Genomic DNA, 12,850 nt, shown 5'->3' with positions numbered 1-12,850 from the left:
CATGAAAAGTACAGAAGATTGGGAAACTTAAAGAGCAACAGAAGAACAAGTTAGGATATAAACACTTAAAATGGTTGTTACATAGGCTTACATACAACATTTTGGACCAGAAGGAAATAGTCCAGAAGAGATATATGGAAATTATTATTAATCCACTATTATTACTATTTTTCTTAACTAATATCATTTCTTAGCCTAATAGAGTAGAATTTCAACTGCACATAATTATCTATTTAAGTGTCTAATTTCTTTTTATATCATCTTAATGTGTACTTAGGAATGTATAAATATTTATAGTTTTATACGTATATAAAAAAAATGGAAAAGGTTATACATGTGAAAAAAGTTCATGATACTTGTGAATTCCTTATCCAAATAAAAAAAAAGAGCAACAGAAGATAACTAAAAAGGCAATACGCAGAGAAAAAATGAGGTATGAAGGTAAATTAGCCAAGAATATAAAGGAGGATAGTAAAAGCTGCTTTAGGTATGTGAAAAGGAAAAAAATAGTTAAGACCAAAATTGGGCCCTTGAAGACAGAAAAGGGTGAATTTATTATGGGGAAGAAGGAAATGGCAGACAAGTTGAACAGGTACTTTGGATCTGTCTTCACTAGGGAAGACACAAACAATCTTCCAGATATAATAGTGGCCAAAGGACCTAGGGTAATGGATGAACTGAAGGAAATTCATATTAGACAGGAAATGGTGTTGGATAGACTGTTGGGTCTGAAGTCTGATAAGTCCCCGGGACCTGATGGTCTGCATCCCAGAGTACTTAAGGAGGTGGCTTTAGAAATCGTGGCCGCATGGTTAATCATTTTCCAATGTTCTATAGATTCAGGATCAGTTTCTGTGGATTGGAGGGTGGTTAATGTTGTCCCACTTTTCAAGAAAGGAGGGAGAGGGAAAACAGGGAATTATAGACCGGTTAACCTGACATCAGTGGTTGGAAAGATGCTGGAGTCAATTATAAAAGATGAAATTATGACACATTTGGATAGCAGTAACAGGATAAGTTCGAGTCAGCATGGATTTATGAAGGGGAAATTGTACTTGACTAATCTTCTGGTATTTTTTGAGGATGTAACTATGAAAATGGACAAGGGAGAACCAGTGGATATAGTGTACCTGGACTTTCAGAAAGCCTTTGATAAAGTTCCACATAGGAGGCTAGTGGGCAAAATTAGGGCACATGGTATTGGGGGCAGAGTACTGACATGGATTGAAAATTGGCTGGCTGACAGGAAGCGAAGAGTAGCAATTAAGGTGTTCCTTTCGGAATGGCAGGCGGTGACCAGTGGGGTACCGCAGGGTTCAGTGTTGGGACCGCAGCTGTTTACAATATACATTAATGATTTAGATGAAGGGTTAAAAGTAACATTAGCAAATTTGCAGATGACACAAAGCTCGGTAGCAGTGTGAAATGTGAGGAGGATGTTATGAGAATACAGGGTGACTTGGACAGGTTGGGTGAGTGGGCGGATGCATGGCAAATGCAGTTTAATGTGGATAAATGTGAGGTTATCCACTTTGGTGGTAAGAACAGGAAGGCAGATTACTATCTAAATTGAGTCAAGTTAGGAAAAGGGGAAGTACAATGAGATCTAGGTGTTCTTGTACATCAGTCACTGAAAGCAAGCATGCAGATACAGCAGGCTGTGAAGAAAGCTAATGGCATGCTGGCCTTCATAACAAGGGGAATTGAGTATAGGAGCAAAGAGGTCCTTCTGCAGCTGTACAGGGCCTTGGTGAGACCTTACCTGGAGTATTGTGTGCAGTTTTGGTCTCCAAATTTGAGGAAGGACATTCTTGCTATCGAGGGAGTGCAGCATAGGTTCACAAGATTAATTCCCGGGATGACGGGACTGTCACATGTTGAAAGATTGGAGCGACTGGGCTTGTATACACTGGAATTTAGAAGGATGAGAAGGGATCTGATTGAAACATATAAGATTATTAAGGGATTGGACACGCTGGAGGCAGGAAGCATGTTCCCGCTGGTGGGTGAGTCCAGAACCAGAGGCCACAGTTTAAGAATAAGGGGTAGGCTATTTAGAACAGAGTTGAGAAAGAACTTTTTCACCCAGAGACTGGTGGATATGTGGAATGCTCTGCCCCAGAAGGCAGTGGAAGCCAAGTCTCTGGATGCTTTCAAGAAAGAGACGGATAGAGCTCTTAAAGATAACGGAATCAAAGGTTATGGGGATAAGGCAGGAACTGGATACTGGTGGATGATCAGCCATGATCACAGTGAATGGCAGTGCTGGCTCGAAGGGCCGAATGGCCTACTACACGTTTTGTCTATTGTCTTATTATTTGTGTGTTATTGTTATTAGTTTTGGCAGATTTTATTTGAATACTATTGTGACTTAAATGAAGATCAGACCACTTTTTATGAGTAACTAGTGCAGAATGTCAGGTAGTTGCAAAGGGAAGACAAACTTGAATGAGAATAAGAAGTCAAGCCTGCTGATTAGCAGGGGGAGCTAATAATAGCAGACTAGTCTGAGGGTGGTTCTATCAGGTACCTTGCATAAAACCAGAAAATACTGGAAATTCTCTGTAGGCCAGGCCTACGTGTGGGGAGAGAAACAGATTTAATGTTTCAGGCCAAGCAGAAGATTTGAATAGGTACATTGAGGAGTCGGGGCTTTGAGGTAAATGGGCATTTCCAGGAAGTGGGAATAGCTGGATGACATCGTGGAGAGGTTGGTACAAAGAACCTGTATCAGTGCTATATTGTTGAGCCTCTTGCTGTTTGTTATTTATATAAATGATGCTGATGCACAAGGCTTGATCAGTAAGTTTGCAGATGAGACAAAATTAAGAGATGTTCATAGTGAAGAAGGTAATTGTAGATTACAGGAGAATCTTGATCAGTTAAGGAAGTTGGCTGGGAAGTGGCAAATGGATCTCAATGCCGTTAAGTGTGAGGTGATGCATTTTGGAAAGACAAACTGGCATGGAACTTGTTCCATGAATGGTAGGGCATTAGGGATTGCAATGGAACAGAGAGAACTTGGAGTATGTGCATAGTTCATTGAAAGAAGCATTGACGATAGGCAGGGTGGTGAAAAAGCCATTTAACAAGCTGACCATCAGTCCGGACACTGGCTTGGGACACCATGTTGCATTTGTATAAATCATTAGTGAGGCCACACTAGGACTACTGAGTACAGTTTTGGTCACTCTTATAGGAAAGGTATGGTAAAACTGAAAAAGGTGCAGAAAATATTTGCAGGCAAGTTGCCAAAGTTAGAGGGCCAGAGTTCAAGGGAGAGGTTGTCCATTCTAGGTTCTCGGGAGTGAGGAGAATGTGGGCAACATTATGGAAATGTTTGCAGGCATGTTGCAAACGAGGGAGAAGTTGTCCATTCTAAGTTCTTGGGAGTGTAAGGAGAATGTGGGCAACGTTATGGAAGTGTTTAAACTGAAGGGTGGTGTATGTTAGGTGGATGGTAACAGATTTTCCCCCATTGTAGGGGAATCCAAAACGAGATATCGGTTGAGAGATGAATGATTTAAAAGGGACTTGGGGCAACGTTTTCCCCAGTGGGTGGTGATTATATGGAATGAGCTGCTGGAGGAAGCGGTTGAGGAATTTCTTAGGTACTTACAGAAGCGGGGCTTACAGAGCTATGGGCTTTATGCAGGAACTAGCTGGGTGAGCAGTGCGGTTGGCATGGACTTGTTAGGTTAAAGCACCTGTGTCCATGCTCTATCACTCTGTGACCATGCTCTATCACTCTGTGACTATGTATGAGTCCATCCGTCCCATAACAGAATTCATTAGAGAACCCAAACAGCATGTATTGATCCACTAATACAGGCCAAAAGGTCTTTATGATTTTATGTTTGTCAGCAGAGGTAGTGAAGGTTGAGATTTATTTGTTGTGTTCCCCAGTAATCCAGTAGGAATAGTGGAGTGCAGGATCAAGGATGGCATACTAGCAACCACCCCAGGAGATGGCTGGGGCTGCCAAAGAGCCTGAGCAGCATCGCACTGTATGGACACCACAACAAACTGCAACTGCCCTTCAAATCCTTGGAGGAAGAATTCAAGGTAACAAGAGCCAGAGAAGTACTACAGTATAGGGACTCAAGTGACCCAAAGGTGGCTAGAGCAGGGATCCAAGTAAATACTGGCAGGAAGTGGAGGGCAGAGGAAGCTGTTCAGGAGGCAGAGGTGAGGCTGCGTCACAGGAGGCTAGTAGGAGCGGTCACACGCTGGGCTAGGATCCTTTCCAACTCCCCGAATGGACACCAGAGGGAAGGAAAGGTGTTGTCTAGTTCAGGAGGAGGTGAGAGCAGTAGTGGAGGAGATGAGAGCCTGCAAGGCGGTGGGAATGAAGCAACAGGGAGCTTGGACAAGATGGGAGAATGCGGTTGAGAGGAAAGTGACCTGGGCTGATCTTTGGAAAGCCGAACCACACCACATCCAATTTCTCATCCAGGCAGTGTACGATGTGCTTCCAAGCCCATCAAACCTGCACACATGGGGCAAGGCAGAGTCATCTGCGTGCCCACTGTGCTCCAAGAGAGGAACCCTGGAGCACATCCTCAGTGGCTGTGCAAGGGCACTTGGTGAGGGACGGTACAGGTGGAGGCATGATCAGGTCCTGAAGACCATCGCTGAAGCCGTCAGCGCAGGAGTTGAGTGGGCGAAGCAGTCCCGACCCTCCAAGCAGACCATTGCCTTTGTCAGAGCTGGGGAGCAGCCAATACCTGCCAAAAGAACATCTGCAGGCATTCTGACCTCTGCAAGGGACTGGCAGCTGTTGGTGGACCTCGAAGGGCAGCTGAAGTTCCCCAACCATATTGCAGCCACCACCCTGCGACCAGACATTGTCCTAGTGTCTGAGTCTACGAAGCAAGTGGTGCTGCTGGAGCTGACAGTCCCATAGGAACATTGCTTGGAAAGGCCTTTGAAAGGAAGCTCTCCAAGTATGCAGGACTGGTCAGCAACTGTCAGCAGGCTGGATGGAGAGCGAGGTGTCTCCCAGTGGAGGTTGGTTGTAGGGGATTTGTAGCCCATTCTTTAGTTAGAGCCTTCAGCATTTTGGGCATCGAGGGAGAGAAGAAGAGGAGAGCCATCCGCAATACCACCGATGCGGCAGAGAGGGCCTCAAGATGGCTGTGGCTCAAAAGAGGGGAGCCATGGAGTCATAAGTAGCTAGCCATCTGGACACAAGCTGGGGTCTGATCAGCCCCGGCTGGGTCACCTGGAGGAGGTTGTATGATGTTGAAAGACCCGAAACACCCGATGATTCCGGGAATATCACTGAAGATGTGTCCAGAAGCATCAATAGATCTATGTACACAGTAGATTAACATAATTTCTGTGGTCTAAAGTTGGGTCAAATTAAAATATGTATATAATGGTTGGTTATGAGACCAAATTTAAAAGCAGGCTCTTTGAACATTTATTTCCTTGTCAAGGACTTCAGATTCTCTCAAACAGTTAAAATGTTGTCTTGTACATACCTTAAGAAACATGTTGTGTTGAGCCATAATACCTCAGTCAGGTTAAAACAATTCCACCTTTACAAGGCCCTATCCGTGAAATGTAGTACTTGACACTGGGTCATGTTGTCAGGAATTGACAATCGAGAATGTGCCATGGTCTATAATGTGTCAGCCCCCAGCTGTGGTCCCTGGTCTGTCCTAGAATTGGGTGCATGCATTTGCTGCTTCCTGCTCTCAAATAGCACAGTGACATTCAAAAATGGGGCCTTGATATCCCCTTCCTTACAGAATTCTAGTACTGCCCTGTTTTAAGATCTGTATGCCAGCCATCTGGGAACTACTTTTAGCAACATTACAACCATGCTACTCAGGTATTTTCCCTTCTTTACCGAAACATGTTTTATGGTATTCTAAGTTTCTTGTACTTACACCACCTTCCTGGGGTGCTTTCATGTTTTAGGTGAACTGGGTAAATCTGAAATGTTTCTCTGTGTTTAAAAAGCTAATGTAAATACAGGTGTCCCCCGCTTTATGAAAGTTCGCTTTACGCCACTTAACTTTTACGAAAGACCTACATTAGTACCTGTTTTTGCTAACCGAAAGAGGATTTTCACTTTTATGAAAAAAGACGCCCGCTTTAAACTTGTGTTTTCCCCGAGAAAAACTACCATGACTGTGAAGTCTTGCGCGGGCAGGTGTGAGCGCATGCGTGTACATGCCGATACTTTTTTTTCCGCAAATCATTTTTTGGCTAAATCTTCCCGATTCTGATAAGTGAAACTACACTGTATGTACATTATTTCTACTTTATATAGAAAAAAGGCGCCCGCTTTAAACTTGTGTTTTCCCCGGAAAGGCTACCATGACCGTGAAGCCTTGTGCAGGCAGATGTGTCCACATGTGTGTATGTGCCCTTTTTTTTAGGTTTTTTGTGCTATTTGTTATGATTTGGTAGGTTTTTTTTGGGTCTGGGAACGCTCAAAAAATTATCCCATATAAAGTGGTAATTACTTCTTCGCCTTGCGCCATTTCGGCTTATGAAAGGTTTCGTAGGAATACTGTACTTTCGGATAGCGAGGGAAACCTGTAGAGAGGGATGTTGGAAAACGTTTGATAAGGGTAGAAAGCTCAGCTGAACCAGTATGGCTCAGCCGATATATACAGCCTGTATGAAAAAGGCTACTTATTTATCAAAAGGAGTTGTGAAGACTTTTAAAATTTGCAGGCAGTCATCTTATAATAGCACTTCAAGATTGGTGTTACTCAAAATGTATTTTAGTTGCAATCCCATGGTAAAGTTTTAGTTTCAATTCATGAAACACTGGAGTATTTGCAATTTTTGTAACCTGTTGTACTGTCTGCAGTTTGGAAAAAAAAAAATTGAGCTAAAATTTAAACTTCCTTGAACTAAAGTTGCAAAAAAGAAACAGCTTGAGTTACTGGGAGTGAAGTGAGGGCAACTGAATTTTGCTCACCCGTGTAATGATATTTAAATAGAGCTGCTTGTTCTGCCAGATCCTCATGTCCAGCACATTTTAAACCAAAGGTACAAGCCCAAGAACTAAAGTGTACAGCAGCCTTTAAACAGCTGGCTTTGTTTCCCTAAGCTAGTGGACCAGGATCAGCCTCCCACTGCAAAAATGTTGGAAATTCTTTGAATCCTTTTGTCCATCAGCACTGAAACTCTGAGATGTTCCCACACTTAGTCCTGCAATGACTCCAGGTTTCAAAGCTGTTCACCGCTCTCCCTGTTGGTAGTTAATTGGAGTGAGCTGATAAATGGTTTCTTAGCAGCAGGGAAAGGGCAGCCCCAAACAATTGAATGATTGGTGTTCTTTTAAAGAAAAGGATACAGGGGCTGCTTTTTATTGAGGGATGTGAAGAAGCTGGTTGTATAATTTATTGAAAATGCCACTGGCACTGTGACAGTGTTGTTACTAATGAATGCAGATATGTCATTTCCTTGCTTTTTATCTTCCTGGAAAGTTGATGAGTTTACCCCACTCATCTCTGTATCCAGTCCCAGATGTGTTTGTTTCATTTGTAGTAAAGTTCAGTTACTCCCATTTTGATGATTCCTGGTTTAAAGAACTCAACGAATCACCCTGGAGAGGAAAGTTAAGGCAAAGTATCATTGTGTATTTCCACTGATAGCCTTGAGTGGGTCTGTGATCATTAATACATTTTGGCCTAACAAAGGGTTAGAGACCTGGAGATAAATGGTGCCACAGTGTTTGTTGTCTTTGGCAATCATCTGTGGATTCTGAAAAACTCTGCTTTCTCATCACTTCCTAAATTTCCTCACTAATTATGGTAACATGTGGCATCCTCTTCCCTCTCGTAAAATGCAAGTTTGGAGCTGTCAGTCATCCTCATTGTACAGTGGTGCTTGAAATTTTGTGAACCCTGTAAAATTTTCTCTATTTCTGCATAAATATGACCTAAAATGTGATCAGATCTTCACATAATTCCTAAAACTAGATGAAGAAACCCCAATTAAATAAAAAACACAAAAAACATACTTGTTCATTTACTTATTGAGGAAAATGATCCAATATTACATGTATTTGTTGGAAAAAGTATGTGAACTTCTGGGGTAATGCCTTCTTTTAAAAAAAAAAGCTATTTGGAGTCAGGTGTTCCAGTCAATGAGATGAGGTTGAAAGTGTGGGTTGTAGAGGTGCCCTGCCCTATTTTTTTCTTAAAAGAGACAGTCAGGTTACTGACAGAGCCTGCTCTTCTCAAGAAAGATCTGTTTATGTGCACCATGCTTTGATCAAAACAACTTTTAGAGGACCTTAGAAGAAGAATTGTAGAGATGCATAAAGCTGGAAAAGGCTACAAAAGCATTTTTAAAGACCAGAGTGTTCATCTGTCCATAATAAGAGACATTCTCTACAAATAGAGGAAACTCAGTACTGTTGCTACTCTCCCTGGGCATCCTGCAAAGATCACACCAAGAGCACAATGTGCAATGCTGAAGGAGGTGGAAAAAGAGTCCAAGGGTAACAGCAAAAGACCTGCAGAAATCTCTAGAACTTGCTAAAGTCACTGTTCATGTGTCCACTATAAGAAAAACACTGAACAAAAATGATATTTATGGAAGGAAACCACTGCTCTAAAAAAAAACATTGCTGCACATCTCAAGTTTGCAAAAGACTACATGGATGTTCCACAATGCTTCTGGGACAATGTTCTGTGGACAGATGAGACAAAAATTGAACTTTTTGGCAGAAGTGCACATTACTATGTTCGGAGGGAAAAGGGCACTGCACACCAACACCAAAACCTCATGCCAACTGTGAAGCATGGTGGAAGGAGCATCATGGTTTGGGGCTGCTTTGCTGCCTCAGGGCCTGGACAGCTTGCAATTGTACCAAGACATTTTACAGGAGAATGTTAAAGTAGCAGTCTACTCCATGAAACTTAATAGAAATTGGATAAAACAACAAGACAATGATCTGAAAGATGAGAGTAGATCAATAACAGAATGCTTAAAAAAGAAGAGAACTTGTGTTTTGAAATGGCAAAGTCAGAGTCCTGACCTTAATCCTATAGAAATGTTATGGAAGGACCTAAAGCAAGCAGTTCATGCAGGGAAGCCCACCAACATCCCAGAGTTGTAGCAGTTTTGTGAGGGGGAGCGGCCTAAAATTTCTCCAAGCCGATGTGCAAGACTGATCAACAGTTACTGGAAACGTTAGGTTGGAAGTTATTGATGTACAAGGGGGTCACACCAGTTGCTGAAAGCAAAAGTTCACATGCTTTTTCCAAGCAATACATGTAAAATTGGACCATTTTCCTCAGTAAATAAATGAACAAGTTGGGTTCTCTTTATCTCGTTTTAGGACTCACATGAAGATCTGATCACTTTTAGGTCATATTTATGCAGAAATAGAGAAAATTCCACAGGATTCACAAACTTTCTAGCACCACTGTATGTTGGATGAGGCCAACATAAAATTATGAACATTCATGAAATGCACAGAAGCTGTATTTTCCTGTAGGTGGTTTGTCCATGTGTGGTTACTCAGTCAGGAAGACTGAAGGTCGTTCCACTTCTGTTCGATCACTTGCCAGGAGATTGGAATGCCTGGTCCATTGCTGTTTTCTCTGGAGAGGAAATCCTTGCCCACTCCAAATGCTGTCCAGATTCCATCAGTGAGAAGCTGTACCACACAGACTGGGAAAGTCACTGAAGGAATAGTTTGCACTCGTGCTCCCTTTCTCTGAACTTTGGCTCAAAGCACTCTACAACTAATTAAATAATTTGAAAATATGGTTACTGGTCCAATTCTTTGTTTATAAAACTAGCTATTAAGTTTTTAAATATTTGCTGTTCTACCATCATTCCCAAGATGGTTGTAGGATGGGTGAAGGCCAACAACTGGACCATCGTCCGTGTGAATCGCTGCATTTCATATAGTCTGAGCTACTGAGACATTCAATAAGGAACTGTATAAATGGAAGATATTAGTCTGCTGTGTTTTCTACCCTGGTCAAGGAGCTTGACAACACTGGTTGTTGAGGTGGTTAATGATTGTCAGCCTTCCTCACTGCAGAGCCTAACGCTGTGTGCACTGGTTGTTCTCTACTGCCACCAATTGGTAGCGATTGAACATTACACTAAGTATACTCTTGCCAGTCACCAAAGATTTCCACCTCGGAAGACAGCTCTGTTCTAATCAGATAAGAAAAGAACCAGCATGATACCATCTTTTAAAGGTTTAAATAACAATAATTTCAGCTTGTCTTTATTTTTAAATAGGAAAGCTGGTTTTGTGAGTGATGTAGGGGAGATGGAACAGAGGGGAGGATCTCTTTAACGTAGCACAGAAGTGGCTCACTTGGCTTAATGTACATGTGTTCCATTTCCCCACTTACCCCTGTATAGCACTGCACCTGCTATAAAAATAAACCCCTCTTGCAGTGCTGATTATTATTCTGTTAGAATGGCATTGTACAGAATCCCAGCAGAGCTGATGTATAACCAGGGTTCTTTATTCTTTGTATAACTACAAATCAGTTTATTGATAAGTCGATCTCTAACAGTTTGTAGAGGTGTCATTAGACACACAGGCCAGAAAGGTCATAAATTCAGTCTTCAGTCAATGGTGAGTTTCCTCATTTCAAGTACTCACTCAGGAATGAGAATCAGTCAGCATTCCTTCTGATAATTAAATCATCTTCAAACTGCATGTGTTTATATTGAATCAAAGTGCAGTTGGCTTATCTGAGCTGACTATTGTATCTGTGAAATGTCCAGTAGAAATTTCTCCATCTTTGGCAGTGGCCAGTATAGATCATGAAGCAGAAGGTAGAAGTGGTCACAGAGAGAAGTCCCAAGTGAACACTGGTATATACTCTGTTTCTACCATGGTATTAATTATCATTGTGGACTCTTTCCCAGTCTTGTAAAGCAGATAAAATTTCAACTGCTGTTTATACGGTCTACTGCATTGGTGCATAATTTGCGGAGGTTGATGGTACATTGCCCTGTAAACATACCCTTTTTTTTTGTTCTTGTTGTTGCAGAGGAGAAACCTGAGCAGTCCTGCTTGCCTAGAAATGGAGAAAAAGAAATCCCCAGAGGGCCAGTCACCTGACTCTACCTTGGACACTGCAGGCTTCAGGCCGGACTTGTCGCATAGTTGTCCAACGAGAAGCTGCCGGATTGAAACACTCAGTGAAAGTGAGGAAGAGGAGGATGCTAAGAATTGTGGTAGCACAGAGGCCTTCCCATTCCATCGCACATGTGAGGATTTAGATTTAGACATGATTGAGGAAAACTGAACAAATTAGTTAAAGTAATATCAGGACCTTTGAACCACACGAATTATGCCTTAAAATGCAAATCCATGAGTACAAAATACAAAATTGACATAGATTGCTCTCCCCTGCGGATTTTATCATTACACTACTTGATTGGACAGTTCTTTTGTGGGGAGGGGAGGTGACATGTGAGCTGGGACCTGTAAATTCCCTTTCCCAGATCAGCAAGGTTTAGGTCTTGCTGGAGAAGTTGTGCCATTCCTCTTCCTCACCTGCCACTTCCTGAGCCTGTTCAGATGATGAACTGTGTAGGCTTCACTCCACTCCACATGCTAAAGCCTGCATGCCTCCAGTGCATCTGCAATAAACCTGTGGGACAGTTGGGCCGATAACCAAATGGTGCCTTCAGAAGCAAATGAGTCGGAATAGGAATTGATCAGAAGCAAAGGGCCCTTGAAGTTTATAAACAATATTGCAGTTTTAAAGGGCCCTGAAATTGACTCCTGTTTTCAGCTTCACACTATTTCAATAAAGCTATGATTAATGGCTTAGATTCTATCTTTTTTCCCATTGTCTCTATTCTACCCCTACCCCACAGGCTTGGAGATAAAGCAAAATGTAAACCTGTGCACTGTATTTAAAAAGGTTAGGTATTTCTGGACTTGAGGCTAAGTGTACCCTGTTTCTGAGGGAAGCTACACTGGTGAGATATGTAATTTTCTTCATTCTTCTTGGCTGAGGTAAAATTCAGGCTTGAAGTTGCTGTGTAATACAGCCTAGATTTTAACAACTAGCCAAAGGATTGTGCTGGCTGGTGGTGATGAGAGAAGTGAGGCCAATTTAGTTTACTGGTGGTTTGCAAGGTGGGTAGTGACTGTAACATGTCTGTTTTTGTTACTTTGTGTAGACTGTATTTGAAGAGACTCTATATATTTTGTTGTACTTTAGCCCTTGCACCAAATTTATGAAATACAATCAAAGATTCACAATTTCCTGCCGATTTTCTGTGTCCTTTATGGGGAAAACGCCTAGCATTTCTAATAAATTTAATCAAAAATTGTGATAATATAACGACCACTGCTCTTTATTCATGACCTTAAATAAAAAAGAAACTTTTTTTGAATAGTTTGAGTGTGTGTTTTAAATTTGAATCTTTTAAGCAGCCTTGTGGTAAACCAGTAAAGAAACCGGGCCGTCTTCGTTTCTGAATGTTAGTCAGCCAGGCAGTGGTGGAAATGATACAAATACAAATTGCGTCAGTGGCAGTCATCACGCACGTAAGGAGAGGGTGGAACTTCACTGACCTGATTGAATGATTTGGGTAAGGATATCTTCAGCCTTAGAGATTGTAACTTGCAGACATTCCTTTCTGAGACTTGCACATACATATTAGAGAGGGCCACACCTCTACCTATCCTTTAAGAAGAAAAGAGATGTTGTGACTGTGATGGAATTCATCGGAGAGACACTGAGACTGGTGATGTAGAAATCTTTATTTGTTCCAACAAGCAGGTGCTCTCAGTAGAGGCTCACAGATTTTATAACCTTAAGATCAATGGTAACAGTGGGAGGTTCAATACAGTTTCAATAGTTACAAGGTCATAGTTCAC

At 41.9% G+C, this 12,850-nt stretch overlaps 1 protein-coding gene across 3 annotated transcripts in view; it reads left to right on the top strand.

The window, feature by feature from the left end:
* Positions 1-12,343, top strand: part of fam53c (family with sequence similarity 53 member C) — a 106,364-nt gene extending 94,021 nt beyond the window's left edge. For all 3 annotated transcript variants that reach the window (XM_072263596.1, XM_072263597.1, XM_072263598.1), the window contains one exon: positions 11,004-12,343. In XM_072263596.1, the coding sequence (XP_072119697.1) occupies positions 11,004-11,261 (258 nt within the window). In that variant the 3' untranslated portion in view covers positions 11,262-12,343. The remainder of the gene's footprint in view (positions 1-11,003) is intronic.
* Positions 12,344-12,850: the final 507 nt, after the last annotated feature.

Source organism: Mobula birostris, chromosome 7, assembly GCF_030028105.1.
Source record: "Mobula birostris isolate sMobBir1 chromosome 7, sMobBir1.hap1, whole genome shotgun sequence".
In the NCBI taxonomy this organism is placed as follows: Eukaryota; Metazoa; Chordata; class Chondrichthyes; order Myliobatiformes; family Myliobatidae; genus Mobula; species Mobula birostris.
This window is presented reverse-complemented; position numbering and strand designations above follow the sequence as displayed.